Below are 18,729 nucleotides of genomic sequence, written 5' to 3'. Positions count from 1 at the left end.
ATCCTTGTCCTACTTTCCTACTTATCTTACTATATGTACTATATGTACTGTAAGTCTGAGACTGCAGAAATAGCCAGATACAAAACTAATCAGATTCCTTTCTTCTTGAAATTTTATTGGTTAAAATTTAAATCCACAAAGTCTTAGTCTGTCTATAATGTAAGAAGACCTGAGTGACTGAAATAATTAAGAAGAGCTTAGAGAGTGGCAAAAGCTCCACTTACTAATAGTTTTAAAGAAATACTGTCAATGGTAAGCATAAACTAAAAAGAGAATAAATTAAATACAAGTTTTCAAATATTTCATTTACACAAACCAGTTGCTTAAATAGTTTTGGACTCCCAAAAGCTCCAAATAAAGCAGATAAAAGTAGAACTAAGTTTAAGACAAGAAGAGTGACCTAGAGATCTCTCTGCTTCTTTCCTTACCACTATCAATCTCATGACATCATCTTTGGTGGATTCCTAGGGATAATGATTTTAAGGAGAAGGGAATGAGAAATTCTAGTAAAATATATGAAAAAAAGAAACTACTGAAGCCACCACTGCAATATAATTATATGCTTAAATTATACGTGAATTCTGTCTGCATCATCTAACACTGGGCGCTTAATAAACAATCAGTCACACACAAAAAATGCATGGGACTGTGAGCCTCATTAGGGTTGAAAGGCACTTCATTAGGTTTCAGCAGAGGGCAGTCTGAAACATAGCATATTAATTTATTCCAACAGCTCGACTAGAACATTAGATTATAGTCAATTCTCATTACTTGCAATAGTTAGGGACTATAACACTACTATACAGTGTTCTGTAAACACTGAATTATCCAATACATGGTTGGGTTCATACAAGCCCCCAGTCATATCTTCATCAACCAATCAATATGTAACTTTATGTTTTTATTTAATGAAACATTATTTAATATATACATTATTAACATTGAACTGATTCATTAACATTGAACTCACAGGCCTGAATGAAGCTTATCTAATGAATGTATTTCTCTGTGAGACATATCATGAACTTTCCACACTTAGGAACACCAGACTGTGCCCCAGCACTTCAGCACTACACTTGGGGGGGCATTTTAAACAGCAAAATCATCAATGAAAGGCCCTCAAATAGGAGAAATGTAGCACTGCTAGATCACAAAAAGGACACTTGATTACAAAGAGAGAGCTGAAACAAGAAGAAATAGCATCAGCTTTTTCATGTTCTTTTTTGCTCCTCTGTACACTGCATGTCTGCAAACAACCACAAAAACACTGTGTATTGATTTGGGGGTTACAAAAAAAAATTTCAGCAAATACAGAAACCACAAATAATGAGGATGCACTGTATTGCCTTAGACAATCACATCTATTAGATTCTGATATAGTTACAAACCTTGAGTATTAAGTGTTTTAGAAGAAGGTATTAGGACAGGAAAAGAGGAGTAAAAGTCAGAATTAAAACTGAGGGTCAGGGCGCCTGTGTGGTTCAGTGGGTTAAAGCCTCTGCCTTCGGCTCAGGTCATGATCCCAGGGTCCTCAGATTGAGCCCCGCATCGGGATCTCTGCTCAGCGGGAAGCCTGCTTCCTCTTCTCTCTCTGTCTGCCTCTCTGCCTACTTGTGATCTCTGTCTGTCAAATAAATAAATAAAATCTTTAAAAATAAATAAATAAATAAATAAAATTGAGGCTCAAAATTCTGCACCAACCATATCCACTGACACTGTAATATATCTGTGGTAGGTTGCATTATTGTTCCCAATCCATCACCTCTCCTGTATCCCCAACCTTTGGTATGTGATACTGGAGTTACTCTCACTGAAGACCTGAGCAAATTTCTGCACTGCTACCCATAGTCATGAGATTTGCTCTAGCCAAGGAAATGTCCATGGACATATGAGCAAAGGCCTGAAATATGCTCCAGAGTTGATGTTTCCTTCTTGTGTTTCTGCCAGCACCGTGTGAAAAACGTGCCCACAGGCAGTTCACTAGTGCAAGGAGGAACAGACCTAGACATTAACTGCCGTTTGGAACCACACCCAGATGCCCCACAGATATGTTAATTATAAATAATCCATTAAGTTTGATAGCATTTATACAGCTATAGGTAACTGATACTTCATATAATTTTAAAAATATTATCTCACTAAAAAATCTTTATATAAAAGGTTGATGAGACCCTCTTCTGTCCTTATCCTAAAGCGTAGTACGTAGTAGGTTCATAGTATGTTGTTTCCAAAGATGGCTGCATCCCTATCTCCCATCCCATATGATCTTTTACAATGTGATCTTGTCATTCACCCACTGAATGGTGGAGTCTATCTCTCCTTTCCTCAAATTTGAGTTGTCCCTACAATCTATATTAAGTCTTGAAGCCAGACCTTATAAAATCTGAAGTTTCTTCATGGAACCCAGTCATCAAGCAAGAAGTCAGACCCCACTAAGTCCACCACACTGTTGGAAAGTCCCAACTAGACATATGGAAAGAGAAGGTGGGGGAGAGAGAGAGAGAGAGAGCACACATGCAGGTATGCATGTGCACAAAGTGGGGACAGGGGAGCACTGGAAACAGGACAGATACAATGGGGTAGAGAACCAACTACAAATCATCCAAGTCAGGCATTTTGAACATTAAAACCATCAGCATAAAAACTTCCTGGTCAATCCATAGAATTGTGGAGATATTGTGAGAAATAATATATTGTGAGAAATAATACATTGCTTAAAACAAGACACTAATTTTTAGAGTGAATGATAGCAACTCAAACAAGTCATTAATAAATGTGTGCTGAATTAATTAAATTCAATAAAATGTTTTGCTTAATGCTTACCTTGGTGTTTGCCATGTCCACAATATACTGGTCTCCCTTTATACATTCCATTACTTCAAAACCATCTCTGTCAATCACTTTGGCCTGAGAACTTCCAGATACAACAAGAATCATGTCTCCTGTGTTACTATACTGCAGTGACTTGATCTGATGGCTATGTAAAAGAAAAAAGAAAATAGTGTTGTAAGAAACTGGGCATAATGTTTACACTTCCAGTATATTAAGCACTGCCAGAAAAATGTCACACAACTGCGCAAATTGATAATTCTTCAAAATAGATATCATCAACCTCAAAGGGGCCCTCAACACCAGTGGCTATCCTGTTAGCACTATCCTCCCACTCACCACAGCATCTACTAAAATATCTACTCACCTTAAATCTTCAACCCAACCAACTGCCCTTCTTTCAGCTGTTGATTTGTCTGGCTCTTTCCCAAAAGCAACGAACAACTGTCTCAACTTCCTCCCACTAATGTCATAAACTTATCTGCATCTGAACACATCTCTTCCTCCTCCTCTCTGATTACAATGGTGGATGTAAACCTCTCCCTGCCCACGGCAAATCTAATACCTATATTCTGAATCGCATCCTCTCCAGTCTCCTCAGGAACTTCTACTGATTATCTTCTCTTCCCCTTCACAGCTAAGTGCCTGAACAAGTTTTCATCTCCTCCTTCATTTCTCTAGTACAACAGTATCTTTTGCACACTTACCACTCCACTCATTCCCCCAGCTTCCAAGATATGGTCTGCTAATGGCTAACAACTGAACTCCTTCATAACATTATGAAGATTATGTTACCATTCCAAAGCAGCCCACATTCAATGCCTGGCCAGCGTGCAGGAAAATGGTCCAGCCCTCTACTTCAGGTGGGATCCAGGGGAAGAATGACACCATCTTCAGAGCTCCCTGTGGGCTGAGCTGAGGCTGCTTCTGCAACTACATGATAATGAAGTTTCTGTGCCTTCCAAAGGGCGCTTCCCTTGAACTTTCTCTCTTGGGGCCTGATCCCCAAAGCATTCTTCAACCAACCTTCTGCATGCAAATACTGGAATTTCAAATAATGGTTCTGGTGAACCTGACCTGAGAGAGCTGGTATCGAAAGTGGTCCTATGAAGTCAATGCTAAGATGAGATCACCGAGTGGCTAGGAACAAGGACCATATCACAGGGAGCACATAGTCCTCAACGTGCTACAGCAGTGCAAGTACAACTGCTCAAGTTCATCATGAAGGGAAAGGTACTGGCTAGTGTAGCATTCCAGGGATTCAAGAGGTAAAGGAAATGTAAGAACTGAAACAACTCTAGAACTGGACAGCTGTTACTGGGTGTAGTCAGTGCAATGAATAAAGACAATGAAAGGCTGAGGATGAGTAATCACCAACTAAAACCTAGAGTGTGAAAAACCCAAAGGGCCTCTTTGCCAGCCAATAAAGACAGGGTTATTGGTCCCTGTCAGGTTAAGTGGTATGCAGTGACTGATCTGGTAAAGCATCTTTTTCTATCTCTATCAGGAAGCAAGCCCAAAAGCAGTTGACATTCAAAGGTGTCCAACAGCAGCACACATGTGCATCCTTGAGCCAGGGCTACATTAATTTTCTGGCCCTTTGTCTTAACATAGTCCAAAGGGACCCGGACCATCTGGACAATCTGAATTAGTTCATGCTGGTGTGTGATCTAGATGACATCATGCTAATTGAATAGGATGAGCAAAAATCAAGTACATTGGTGAGAAACTTGCTCTCTAGCAGATATGAGATAAAGCCCATAAAAGAGCAAGAGATTAAGACAAGAATGTGTGGGGAAGATGCATGTAGGTGGACATGTGAAAAGTGGACACCAAATGCGAGTTCTTTGTAACCCATGTTAATCCCAGATACACCAACTTTGAAGGAGGCAATAAACCACACAAACAAAGTGACTTGGCCAGTTGACATTAGCTGGCTTTTGTCATCATCCATACCACTGGTAATGCAATAGGCTTATAAGTGAAATCGCAGCGGGAAAAGGGATGGAAGTTATGCATGGGACCAATGGCAACTCTGCAAATTGACCTATTATTGCCAAAGGTCCAACCTGCCAGTAACAGAAGGCTAGGATAAGGCCCACTCCTGAAATCAATACTAAACTAATGAGTAAGTCAAATACATAATATGAAAAACTATAATAAGTATATGGGGAAAAAACTGAGTGGGGAGGGCAGAAAATGTGAACCAAAGGAACAGGGATAAATATTTTAAGTAAAATGGTCAGGAACTAAGTGACTGAGTAGCTATGAAGTGAAGGAGTGGACTATGAAGAAACAGCTTCTAGAAAAGACCAAGCAGCAACAGCTACTAGAAAGGAACTGCAGCAAGAGTGAATCTGGCATTTCTCCAAGGTAACTGTACCAGGGTGAGCAAAGCAACAGGAGTTGGAGAGGTCAGAATATGTAGCAAGTAGGGTGAGCAGATCAAGGAGGGCCATGTAAGCCACTGAAAGGACCTTGGCTTTTGTTCTTTCAGGAAACCCATCGGAGTGCTCTGAGCTGGGCAGTGACACAATCTGACCTATACTATACAGAACCATTTTTTTGTGCCTGGACAATTCTGCACTCGGAAGTTTGTGGACTCCTTCTTAGTATGTTCTTTAAACATATTAAAAAAAAAAAACTACAAAAAAAAAACTACATTAGACATACACTGGAAAGCATTATTGCTTTATCACACAAATAACTACAGTAAAAAAAGTAAAAAGTAAAAATAACTACAGTAACTAGTAACTACAGTAAAAATAAACTACAAAATACTTTTTAATTTTGGGACATATGTGAGTTTCTGTACTAATGTATCAAGTAACTATGCCTAGAGGCAGGTCTAATAACTACTGTAATTTCAAAGCAGTGATGAGCATAAACAATGAATATTTCAATATGACTGTAAGTCATATTGTCTTACAGGTACACCTGTGACTTTGCTGCCTACTCCCATAATTAAAGGAAATGCTATAAATCAGAGGTTAGTGAAAAAAAAATAATTTTTCATCCAAGTTCAGAGAAATTGAGAGTGCCAGATACTGAACTTATGAATTGTGGAATTTAAAATAACTGTAATTAAGAAATTAGGGTTAGGGCTAGGGAACAGAGTAGAGAGCCCAGATATGGACTCTCAACTCTATGGTTAAATAAACTTTGACAAAGCAGGGAAAAATATACAGTGGAAAAAGACAGTCTCTTCAATAAATGGTGCTGGGAAAATTGGTACAGATATATGTAGAAGAATGAAACTCCACCATTCTCTTTCACCATACACAAAGATAAACTCAAAATGGATAAAAGACCTCAATGTGAGGCAGGAATCCATCAGAATCATAGAGGAGAACATGGGCAGTAACCTCTTCTATCAGCCACAGCAACTTCTTTCAAGATATGTCTCCAAAGGCAAAGGAAACAAAACCAAAAATGAATTTTTGGGACTTCATCGAGATAAAAAGCTTCTGCACAGCAAAGGAAACAGTCAACAAAACAAAGAGGCAACCCACAGAATGGGAGAAGATATTTGCAAATGACAGCACAGACAAAAGGCTGATACAGGATCTACAAGGAACTCCTCAAACTCAACACACACAAAACAGATAATCATGTCAAAAAATGGGCAGAAAACATGAACAGACACTTCTCCAATGAAGACATACAAATGGCTATTAGACACATGAAAAAATGTTCATCATCACTAGCCATCAGGGAGATTCAAATCAAAACCACATTGAGATATCACCTTACACCAGTTAGAATGGCCAAAATTAGCAAGACAGGAAACAACATGTTCTGGAGAGGATGTGGTTAGGGGAACCCTCTTACACTGTTGGTGGGAATGCAAGTTGGTACAGCCACTTTGGAAAACAGTGTGGTGATTCCTCAAGAAATTAAAAATAGAGCTTCCCTATGACCCTGAAATTGCACTACTGGTTATTTACCCCAAAGATACAGATGTAGTGAAAAGAAGGGCCATCTGTACCCCAATGTTCATAGCAGCAATGGTCACCAAACTGTGGAAAGACCCAAGATGCCCTTCAACAAATGAATGGATAAGAGAGTGGTCCATATCCACTATGGAGTATTATGCCTCCATCAGAAAGGATGAATACCCAACTTTTGTAGCAACATGGATGGGACTGGAAGAGAGTATGCTGAGTGAAGTAAGTCAAGCAGAGAGAGTCAATTATCATATGTTTTCACTTATTTGTGGAGCATAAGAAATAACATGGAGGACATGGAGAGATGGAGAGGAGAAGGGAGTTGGGGGAAACTGGAGGAGGAGACAAACCACGAGAGACCGTGGACTCTGAAAAACAATCTGAGGGTTTTGAAGAGGCAGGGGGTGGGAGGTTGAGGGAGCCTGGCAGTGGGTATTATGGAGGTCATGTATTGCATGGAACACTGGGTGTGGTACATAAACAACGAATTCTGGTACACCGAAAAGAAAAAAAAAATTTAATGACAAGGTATATAATACATACATAAAACTGAAACATGCAGAAATTTTAGAATGAGAACTACAATTACTGAAATTTAGAACTAATGGATGGGTTTAACAGCAGAGAATTATGGTTAAAAGATCATTTTTAGACAGAAGCATGATGACAAAAAATGGAAAATGCAGAAAAAGTTTAAGGTACATATGACATGTGGTGAAAAAGTCTCACATTAGAATTGCAGAATGGAAAAAGAGAAAAGCAGAATGTGAAGAAGTGACTGTCAAATTTTGGAAAAATGATAAAAGACATTAACCTGGAGATTCAATAAGTACTATAAACCGCAAAAGGGGAGCAAAATCCACACCCAGGCACATCATAGTAAAAGTGCTGCATGCCAAAGACAAAAGTAAAACCTTAAAAACATTGTTTTATCCAAATATGTTTTCATCAGGAAAATTCAAAAGTAAAAGTACAATGAGATACCATTGCTTACCCACCAAATGACCAAAATTTAAAAGGCTAACAATACAAAGTTTATTACCGGGACTGTGAAATGGAAAAAATCTATCTTCTGAGACAAAGAACACTGTCACATCAACAATTACAATACATTCTACATACTATAGGACCAGCACTGCTCAATAGAACTTTCTGTGATGGTGGAAACATTTTACATCTGCATTGCCCATTATGGTAACCACTAACCACTAGCCACATGTTTCTATCAGACACTAGAAACACGGCTAGTGCAACTAAGGAACTTAATTTTTAATTTTATTTAGTTTAAATTTAAATAGTTACATAAGGCTAGTGGCTAGTGCACAGAACAAGTACAGCTGTTACGAATATGAAATAAATATAGAACAGTCTCAACTTTGGAACAACAGAAGACTCTGATTGGCTCATAAAACAGATGAAAAATGAAGTACTGACTAAAATTTTCTTTAAAAACAAAAGAAAACCTAGGGCGCCTGGGTGGCTCAGTGGGTTAAGCCGCTGCCTTCGGGTCGGGTCATGATCTCAGGGTCCTGAGATCAAGTCCCGCATCGGGCTCTCTGCTCGGCGGGGAGCCTGCTTCCCTCTCTCTCTCTGCCTGCCTCTCCATCTACTTGTGATTTCTCTCTGTCAAATAAATACATAAAATTAAAAAAAAAAAAAAGAAAAGAAAACCTAATGAAATCTATTGAAGTCTATTTGGATGATAATAGTACCGGTACTAAAAAATCAATTGTACAGTCCCAAATGTAATTTCCAGTTACAAATTTAGGAATGAATATTGAAGTAAACTCTCCATGTAAAAACTGCTTATTCAGCATGCTAAATAAAACACAGTCTATAACATTCTTCAGAGATGGCATGGTAAAGTAGTAGCATACATCAAAGCAATCTTAAAGGTATATGCTATCTCAGGTGCCATTCTCTCAAAAGAGAAATCACCAAATAAATACGTGTGGAAAGCAAACAATTTAACTAGATATTAATATACAAACCTATAAAGAATTCTGCTGGAGAGCTAACTTAATAAAGTCCCAAATATAAAATTTCTCAATCAAAAAGCAAAACTGAACCTCTGTCTTTTTTTTTTTTAAAGATTTTATTCATTTTATTTGACAGAGATCACAAGTAGGCAGAGAGGCAGGCAGAGAGAGAGGAGGAAGCAGGCTCCCCACTGAGCAGAGAGCCCAATGCGGGGCTCGATCCCAGACCCTGAGATCATGACCTGAGCCGAAGGCAGCGGCTTAACCTACTGAGCCACCCAGGTGCCCCAACATCTGTCTTTTTAAACTGTCTTCATAACTTCCTTGATGAATGTAACTCCGTTGGCAAAAAAAAAAAAGTCAAATTCTTTGATTTATCTGAAAAGGCCAATCTGAAAATAAAATAAATTTCAATGATAAGACAATTTTGACAACATTTTAGGCTATTTAGTCTTATTTAGATTTACTTTCTAAGTCTATAATTTCAAGGCTGAGAAATAAATGGGTATTTCAGCAGAAAAAAAAATATTAATCATGGTAATTTTGTCTTCTAGAAACAGGATATATACAAAAGAAATCAAAATTTAAGAGTATCTGGCTAAGGCACAAAAGAATTATTCTTCCTGGCTGGTTGCCAACTCCAAATCAGATATTTACCAATGAAACTGCTTTTCTTCACAGCTATTACTAACTAGAAACTACTTCTCAAAATTTGTACTGACCATTTCTCCTAAAATGCTGGAATTCTAGCTGACAGTCTTTAATTTATTTATTCTCCAAAAAGCCATTCTTAAAGTAATGATTCAAAGTACTAATTCCAATGCAAAGGTAACTCAAAGGTCTGAGTGGGCTCTGAGGTTAGAATGTGTGACAGGGTGAGGAATTACCACAATGCCCCAGATCAAAGGGTCAAGGTAGATGAGAAACTGAAGCTCCCAAACCAGGTGCTCATAAGAGAGAAACCTAGAAAAGCAAACACGGGGCTACTGCCCAGGCCCTTCCTTCCTAAAAAGAAAAGCCTCTCTGGTCTTACACTAAAATGATAAATGCTAGGAAGGAATGAGGTCCTTAACAAAATTCTGACCAAGGTCCCAAATTTAAACGTTAAGCCCAGAAGCAGGCCCCCATTGTAAGATATAAAATTATATGTTCCGCTAGATTTGCCAGTTTTTCATTTATTGTCCCACAGTTCCAAATTCATCCTCCACTGCCTGCTCTGCAAAAATGAATTTGGGTCCTTTAAATATTTTTCTTGTGGCATGAAGTTTTGCCAATAGAGGGTGCTAGAGAGGGATTGCAGGGGGGGAGGAGCTTTCCCCACTACCTCCAGTGTGCTCTTCCTGGGGTGGGATCCAGAGCCCCACAGGGCTTCTCTAGCATTTGGTTCTCTGGAGCACTGTACAGCTTCTCTGTGCCTGGTTGCTAAAGTACCTCAGAGTCAGCAAGATCCAGCAGCTTCCCCCAGTGCCTCCCTCAGGCAGTGCTATCACGGTGACTCTAGCGAGACAGGTTTCTGGAAAGTTCTGCTGTCAGAGCACAACAAATGCTTTATCATTCAGTGAGCCAAAGCCTTGTCCTCTCAAATGTCTGGCTCTGAATCCTGGAGGCCTTGAATGCTTTATATCTCCACCCTAGGGATAATAGATGCTCCTTTCACCTGCCTTTCTGATATTCCTTAAAGTTCTCTTTACTTTTTATTAGCTAATATCTCATTTCTCCAATCCTCTGTTCGTAACTCTTTATAGTAAACCTCCCCTTTTTCAAACTGCTGTGTGACTACTCTCAACTATTAGACCCTGATGGATATACCAAATTTCAAGTGATTAAATAGAAACTGAGAAAATTACAAGCAGTTTAGTCCAATCTGTTTATATACACATTTATACACAAATGCACACAAATGTTATATATAGAAACAAGCAGATCAGATTTTTGATAATTAAATAGCTCAGACTGCTAAACTAAAGTAGTTCACAGGGTGTATCTTTGTTAACAGTGATCTCACTTTGGAGAATTCGATTTTCTTCATTAACCATAAAAGATCTATTAGTGTATGAAATCACTTTGTTGGGACACCTGGGTGGCTCAGTGCGTTAAGCCTCTGCCTTTGGCTCAGGTCATGATCTCAGGGTCCTGGGATCGAGCCCAGCATCGGGCTCTCTGCTCAGCAGGAAGCCTGCTTCCTCCTCTCTCTCTGCCTACTTGTGATCTCTGTCTGTCAAATAAATAAAATAAAAATCTTAAAAGAAAAAATAAATAAAAAGAAGAAAGAAAGAAATCACTTTGTTTTCTCTGGTGAATCATTTTTATTTCTCTTTGGAAATAATTTTCTAAAGAATAGCAAATTTTAATGAGAAAAGGTAGTAAAAACAGCAGCTCTATTTCTCTGGCTATGTGCTCTATGAAATTGCTCTATTTATATTTAGAGGGAAATACAAAATCTCAACAAACCCACACTAATATTCACCTTGTAAATAAAGATATATAGCCATATAGGCAAACTTGATGTCTTCCCTCTGTATCACTGGTTTTCATATGCTCTCTTTGTCAACATTAAAATGAAAAGTTAAGCATCAAGCTCATCATTCCTGTCCCACTTCGCTCTTAATTCTGCTAGCCACGGAGTTAAAAGGACAGGATTAAGGAGTCATTAGACACAGTACTAAGGAGAATTAAAGGGCTTCTTCAAGGGGTATAACATCTGCTCCTCAAATTCCTGCCTAAACAACTAAGATTCCGATCAAAGAGAAAAGAGGGAAAGCCAATCTGACAGTAAACTGGAGTCATGAGGAAGTGAATGTTCTCTCAGGGAGTAACTCTGACACCAGAGGAAGGCTTAGTGACATTGCACAATTCTTTCTGTGAAGTTATTCATGGGGCAAGTGGGAGTATATGAGTGTAAGTGGAGGGGAATGGGAAGGTGAAGATTGAGGATCCTTTTAAGTAGTTTTTGCTCAGCTAGCAAAACAAGCTGGGACATGCAAGACAGATAAACACAGCTGTCTGGGACTGTCACTTGGGGCTCAGGAGCCAGCGTGTCCTGATGTAGTGAAAAGTGCACGGGAATGTGAGTCAGAAGGCCGGGGATCCAAGTCCTCGCTCTGCTGTTAAGTGGCTGTGTGATGATTAACAGGCCCTTCAGCTTCGTTAGGTTCAGGCAGTCTCCCCATCTTTTGGAAAATTAATTGATGCAACTAGTTGGCAACACCATGCAGAGGCAATCCTGAGACAGAGTTCACGCACTTTGCTGAGTCCTGGTGTCTTCCACTGAAAAATCCTGGAGCAGTAACACTTACAGTATTGGGGTGAGGATTAAAAGTAATATACACAATGACACCTAACCAGTACATGAAATGAGTCGTTGCTATTACTATTACTTCTTTATTTCCAAGGTCTCTTTAAGATTGAACAGGTATGAGATCTTGGGAGCCAACTATAATGAATATACTCAAATTGAATACAGCAAGTATTTCAAATTCATTACGAGTTAAGTTAGTGAAAGTTTATCACATGTTTTAATGATCTATTAACCAAAATACTCATTAGAAACATCCTTACATCTTTTCTGATTTTCTGTACCTACTCCAAAAACTCAAGTCCTATGTCAAATGTGACTACTACATTCTTAGAAATGAAAGATGAGGGGCACCTGAGTGGCTCAGTGGGTTAAAGCCTCTGTTTTCGGCTCCGGTCATGGTCCCAGGGTCCTGAGATCGAGCCCCACATCAGGCTCTCTGCTCAGCAGGGAGCCTGCTTCCCTTCCTCTCTCTCTGCCTGCCTCTGCCTACTTGTGATCTCTCTGTCAAATAAATAAAATCTTTAAAAAAAAAAAAAAAAGAAAGAAAGAAAGAAATGACAGATGATAATAATTACAAAAAACATGGTTTCAAATTTGCATGCCAGTTTCCAGGTATGCAATATATATTATCCAGTGCTGGGAAAAGGGCAAGAAAGCAAGAGAGCTGAAGCAGAGCCATCAAAGTTTTCTGTATGGCAATATCAGAAAATCTAATTTATTCCATGCCAAAATACATCTTTAGCTACTTCAATATTTTAGCTTTAAATTTAAGAACTTAAGTTTAGATTTCCAATGCAAAATTAATTAAGAATATGTCACTTACCAGCTTAAACATACCAAAGCTTAGTAAACTAGTAGTAACACAAAACACTGTATCAGTCAAACAAAATTAAAGCCAGAGAAAATTCTATCCAGGACTATACATACACAAAATTTACTAAAGCTAATCTATAAGTCTTCCCTTCCATTAAAATGCATACTCTTGGGGCGCCTGGGTGGCTCAGTGGGTTAAAGCCTCTGCCTTCAGCTTGGGTCATGATCCCAGGGTCCTGGGATCGAGCCTCTCTGTTCAGTGGCGAGCCTGCTTCCCTTCCTCTCTCTCTCTGCCTGCCTCTCTGCCTGCTTGAGATCTCTCTCTGTCAAATAAATAAATGAAATCTTTAAAAAAAAGTGCATACTCTAATTTATAAATGTAATAAAATTACTCTATCACTCAATAAAGTACAGACTAATAGCTTTGTGACTTTATATGATTTCACAGTCAAGTTCCACGCTAAAGTAAGATGGTCAGTCCAAAAGGCAAGGAATGAAAATACTTAAACAATATGTTTTCATGTCTTCTGAGGATTAGAGAAATATGATTAAAAAGAGCCAGCCAACCAATGAGAATGACTAAAAAAGCTAAGTCTTTGTTCTGAGTCTTCCCAACAGTTTCCTTTATGATAACGTTGATGCTAAAAATAACTCAAGTCTCAATTCTAGTAGCAGAACAACAGAGGCTCAGGATTTCACAATGAATAAAAGGTGTTGAGGGAGCACATACAAGAGGAACCTACTTTATTAGAAAGCCTCTCTGGAAAAGCAATGTTTAGGAGGAGACCTAAGCATAAGGAGCTACATGTTTGTGAGGGGGGAGCAGGTACCAGGGAGTAGGGAAGAGCATTCTAGGCAGAAAACAAAGTACACGAACACACTATGTAAAAATCTCTCAGCCACTCTGCTAGAGCAAGGGAAGAAATAAGCAATGGCCAGATCACAAGGAACATCATAAACCATGGCAAGGCATATGGGTTTTAGTCAAAATGAATCAGAAAGGCAATACACGGATTTAGCATTAATAGTGGAGAAAAAAATAAAGAGACTATTACAGAAATTTAAGTGAGGTTTAAGCCTGAGGTGAACTCTAAGGGAGGGACTTTTTTTTTTTTTTTTAAAGATTTTATTTATTTATTTGACAGAGAGAAATTACAAGTACACTGAGAGGCAGGCAGAGAGAGAGAGAAGGAAGCAGGCTCCCTGCTGAGCAGAGAGCCCGATGTGGGACTCGATCCCAGGACCCTGAGATCATGACCTGAGCCGAAGGCAGCGGCTTAACCCACTGAGCCACCCAGGCGCCCCTAAGGGAGGGACTTTAAAAGAAATTGTAGAGACAGGAGGAATAAGGAGCATGGTACCTATGAAGTACAGGCACAATGCATGAAAATAGTTTTTTTCTCCAAATCTTGCATCAAAATTCACACTTTACATCTTGACAGACATTACCAAACTGCTCTGTGGAAAACAGGTTTAGTAAATAATACCCCATCTTTGCCATCTCCTCTCACTGGAAACCATGGATCTCCTTCTCCTTTGCCAGAAGACTGTGGCAGAAGACTTTGCCAGAAGACTAAGTGACAAGTAGTACCTCATTGGCATTTTAATTTTTCCATCTTTTATTGTTAGTAGAGTATCCATTTTCATGTTATTGGTCAGTTACATTTCTTCTGCTGTTATCTGTTAATTCATTTCAAATATTTAATTTGTTAATTAATTTGTTATCTGTTAATTCATTTCAAATATTTAATTTTCAAATATCCTTTTACTTACTGATTTGCAGAAGCTACATATTATGGATATTAGCCCATTACTTTCAACATGTATTTCAACTTTTTCTGAGTTTATCACTTGTCTTTTAATTTTCTTTACAATGTCTTTTGTTTCCTAAGTATAAAATATCCTTTTAATTATAACAGCAATTATATTTTTTGCATGCCATGTAAAAGTAGAAAGTGAAAGTTCTTCTTTTCCCCCACAGAATATATTTCCATTTGCAAGATATAACCTCCGAGGGGAACCTGGGTGGCTCAGTGGGTTAAAGCCTCTGACTTCAGCTTGGGTCATGATCTCAGGGTCCTGGAATCGAGCCCCACATTGGGCTCTCTGCTCAGCAGGGAGCATGCTTCCTCCTCTCTCTCTGCCTGCCTCTCTGCCTAACTTGTGATCTTTGTCTGTCAAAAAAATAATAAAATCATTTTTTAAAAAAAGATATAATCTTCTAAACTTTCCCTAGTAACTGAAAAATGTAAATATGTAAGTTATGTATTACAAAAAGGGAGCACCTAGGTTGCTCAGTTGGTTAAACATCTGCCTTTGGCTCAGGTCATGATCCCAAGGTTCTGGGATCGAGCCCCACATCAGGTTCTCTGCTCAGCAGGAATCCTGCTTCTCCCTCGTCCACTTCCCCTGCTTGTGTTCCCTCTCTCACTGTGTTTCTGTCAAATAAATAAATAAAAGTCTTTTAAAAAAAAATAAAGTCCAAAAAATAAAAAGGAAAGATTTTTGAAAAATGCTTTTTATTTAATAAACATTCAAAAATGTTTCTCTTTTCTATATAAAAATTTTTCAAGAAAACACGGTTTTGGGCAAAAAAACAGGCAATTCAGAAAACAATATGTAAAAATACATTATGGCTGCTTTTCAAAAGACACGTAGGAAAAGGAAAAGCTCCAGACTGAGAGGAAATATTTATTATACACAAATCTTAAAAGAGCTTTATCAACCAACCTGAGAAGAACAACTCAAGTTTTCAAATGGACAAACGATATGGACAGCTCACTAAAGAAGACATACATAATGAAAGACATAAAAAGATGCTCAACATCACACTAACTATGAAAACTCAAACTAAAACCATTTACATATCACTACACACCCAAAACAACGTATAAATTTTAAAATATGGATACCACCAAGTGTACCTAAGGATGTAAATTGACTAAAACTCATAGATGGCTGCTTAGAAAGCAAAATGGTACAGGCATGTTGGGAAAGTTTGGCCATTTCTTATAAAGTTAACATATACATAGCATAGGAGCCAGCAATTCTTACTCCAAACTTACTCTATTTATCCAAGGAAAGTAAAACATATCTACAAAAAGACCTATACAGAAATATTTATAGCAGTTTCTTTCAAATATCTAAAAACTGGAAGCAACCCAAATCTCTAACCAGTGAACAGATAAACAATCTGTACTGTATTCGTATGATGAATACTACACAGCAATGAAAAGAAAAAAAACTACCAAGAGAGGCAACAACAAAATCAGCCTGGTGTCAGGAGAAGGGACTGACCACAACATGACCAGAGGGAACTTTGGGGGATAATGAAATCTTCTTTATCTTGACTGTGGTGCTGGTAACATGAGTATATGTATTTCTCAGAACTCCTAGAACTGCACACTTGAAAAGAATATATTTTACTGTCTATAAATTAACCCTGTGTAAATATAATTTTTGAAAGTTCATTAAGGTGCAGCCACTCTGGAAAACAGTATGGAGTTTCCTCAAAAAGTTGAAACTAGAACTACCCTACGACCCAGCAATTGCACTGCTTACTAGGTATTTACCCCAACAATACAAATGTAATAATTCAAAGGGGCACATGCACCCTAATGTTTACAGCAGCAATGGCCACAACAGCCAAACTATGGAAAAAGCCCAGATGTCCATTGACAGATGAATGGACACACAAGGGACCATTATGCAGCCATCAAAAAATGAAATCTTGCCATCTGCAATGACGTGGATGGAACGAGAGGGTATTACGTTGAGCAAAATAAGTCAATCAGAGAAAGATAATTATTATATGATCTCACTAATATGTGGAATTTAAGAAACAAGGTAGAGAGGATCATAGGGGAAGAGAGGAAAAAAATGAAACAAGACAAAACCTGAGACGGAGACAAACCACAAGAGACTCTTAATCTTAGGAAATAAACTGACAGCTGCTGGAGGGGAGGTGGGTGAGGGGATGGGGTGACTGACTGATGGACATTGGGAAGGGTATGTGTTGTAATGAGCACTGGGTATTACATAAGACTAATGAATCAAAGACCTGTACCCGTGAAACAAATAAGAGATTACATACTCAATTTTTTAAAAATACAAACATATATAGATAAGATATAAGCCAAATGAAATAAATATGACCCTTCTAAAAAATAAAAAATAAAAACTAGGGAGGAGTCGCAAAGATGGCAGAGGCCATCGGGCAGTTGGCGTCAAGGTATGAAGCAAGGAGCCATGACTCTGCAGGTAGATAATGGAAGATAAACGGGAGGGGGAGCCTCTAGGATCCTGCACTGCTGGAGCTCAAAAGTTTCCTGTGCTGGGACCAGGCACAGACTCACAGACTGGTAGCAGTGGGGAAAAGACTTTAGGACAACCCCACACTGAAACCTGGAGCTGCGGGGACGCACATGCAAACTCGGGATGGCTGGTAGTTTTAGAAGCACAAAGGGCAGAGACATGCCTCTACTGGAAGGGAGGTCTGGGAGCGCTGCTGTGGGGCACATAACCCAAGACACTGCAGTTCTTAGCAGTACAGACAGAAATGGAGCTCACTGAAGAACAGTTTGCAATCAATCTGTTTTGAAACAAGAGGCTAGGATATGGTCACTTCTGCTCTGACTCTCAGAAGAAGGGCAGAAACCTGCCAGGGAACGCCGCCAAAGAACAAAAGCCGTCCCCCCCCCCCCCCCAAAAGTTTTCATGAGCCCACACCCTCCCACAGGGGGCAGGGCAATTCTGCCCAAACAGGGTTGCCTAGTAACACTGAGGCAGGCCCCGCCCCCAGAAGACAGGCTGGAGGAACAAGAGGCCAACAACCCTAAAGTCCCTATAAAACAGATGCATCCTGCTTGAATTGCGTTAGTCATTTGGACTCTGTCATTCCCTCAACCATCCCTCAATAGAATGACTAAGAGGAGGAACCCCCAACATAGACTATGACCTCTGCCACAGAACTAATGGATATGGATATAAGCAAGATGTCAGAAATAGACTTCAGAATAACAGTTAAGAAAACAATAGCTGGGATGGAGAAAAACATTAATGACAACATAGGTTCTCTAAGGGCAGAAATGAGAGCTGATCTGGCAGAACTTAAAAATGCTATCAGTGAGATCCAATCTAATCTAGATAGTCCAAAAGCTAGAGTAAACGAGGCAGAAGAACAAATCAGTGATCTAGAAGACAAACTGATAGAAAAGAAGGAACAAGAGGAGGCCTGGAACAAACAGAATCCATGAAAACAGAATTACAGAAATAAATCACACCATGAAACAGTCCAATGTCAGAATTATTGGGATCCCTAAGGGGCTAGAGAGAGAAAGAAGACTGGAAGATATATTCAAGCAAATTGTAGCTAAGAACTTCCCTAATTTGGGGGATGAAACAAGCATTTGTGGCTTCTTTGTGGCAGAGACAACCTCTCCCAAGATCAAGAAGAATAGACTAACATCCCAGCATGTAATAGTAAAACTCACAAATCTTTGAACCAAGGAAACCATCTTAAGAGCAGATGGGGGGAAGAAATTCCTTACATACAGTGGGAGAAACATCAGAATAACATCTGACCTGCCCACAGAGACCTGGCAAGCCAGAAACGGCTGGTAAAACATATTCAGGGTACTAAATGAGAAGAACATGCAGCCAAGAATTCTTTATCCAGCAAGGCTGTCACTCAGAATGAATGGAGAGGTAAAGAGCTTCCAGGACTGGCAGACACTAAAAGAATATGTGACCACTAAGCCAGTCCTGCAAGAAATACTAAGAGGGGTTCTATAAAAGGAGAAAGACCCCAAGAATGATACTGAACAGACACAGAGACAATCTATAGAAACAAGGACTTGACAGG

At 39.1% G+C, this 18,729-nt stretch overlaps 1 protein-coding gene across 1 annotated transcript in view; it reads right to left on the bottom strand.

Moving 5' to 3' along the window:
- WDR70 (WD repeat domain 70) overlaps positions 1–18,729 on the bottom strand; it is a 298,705-nt gene that overhangs the window by 205,538 nt on the left and 74,438 nt on the right. Inside the window, exon 8 of the mRNA XM_059417015.1 lies at positions 2,824–2,977. Within this exon, the coding sequence (XP_059272998.1) occupies positions 2,824–2,977 (154 nt within the window). The remainder of the gene's footprint in view (positions 1–2,823; positions 2,978–18,729) is intronic.

The sequence above is a fragment of the Mustela nigripes genome, chromosome 12, assembly GCF_022355385.1.
Source record: "Mustela nigripes isolate SB6536 chromosome 12, MUSNIG.SB6536, whole genome shotgun sequence".
NCBI lineage: Eukaryota > Metazoa > Chordata > Mammalia > Carnivora > Mustelidae > Mustela > Mustela nigripes.
This window is presented reverse-complemented; position numbering and strand designations above follow the sequence as displayed.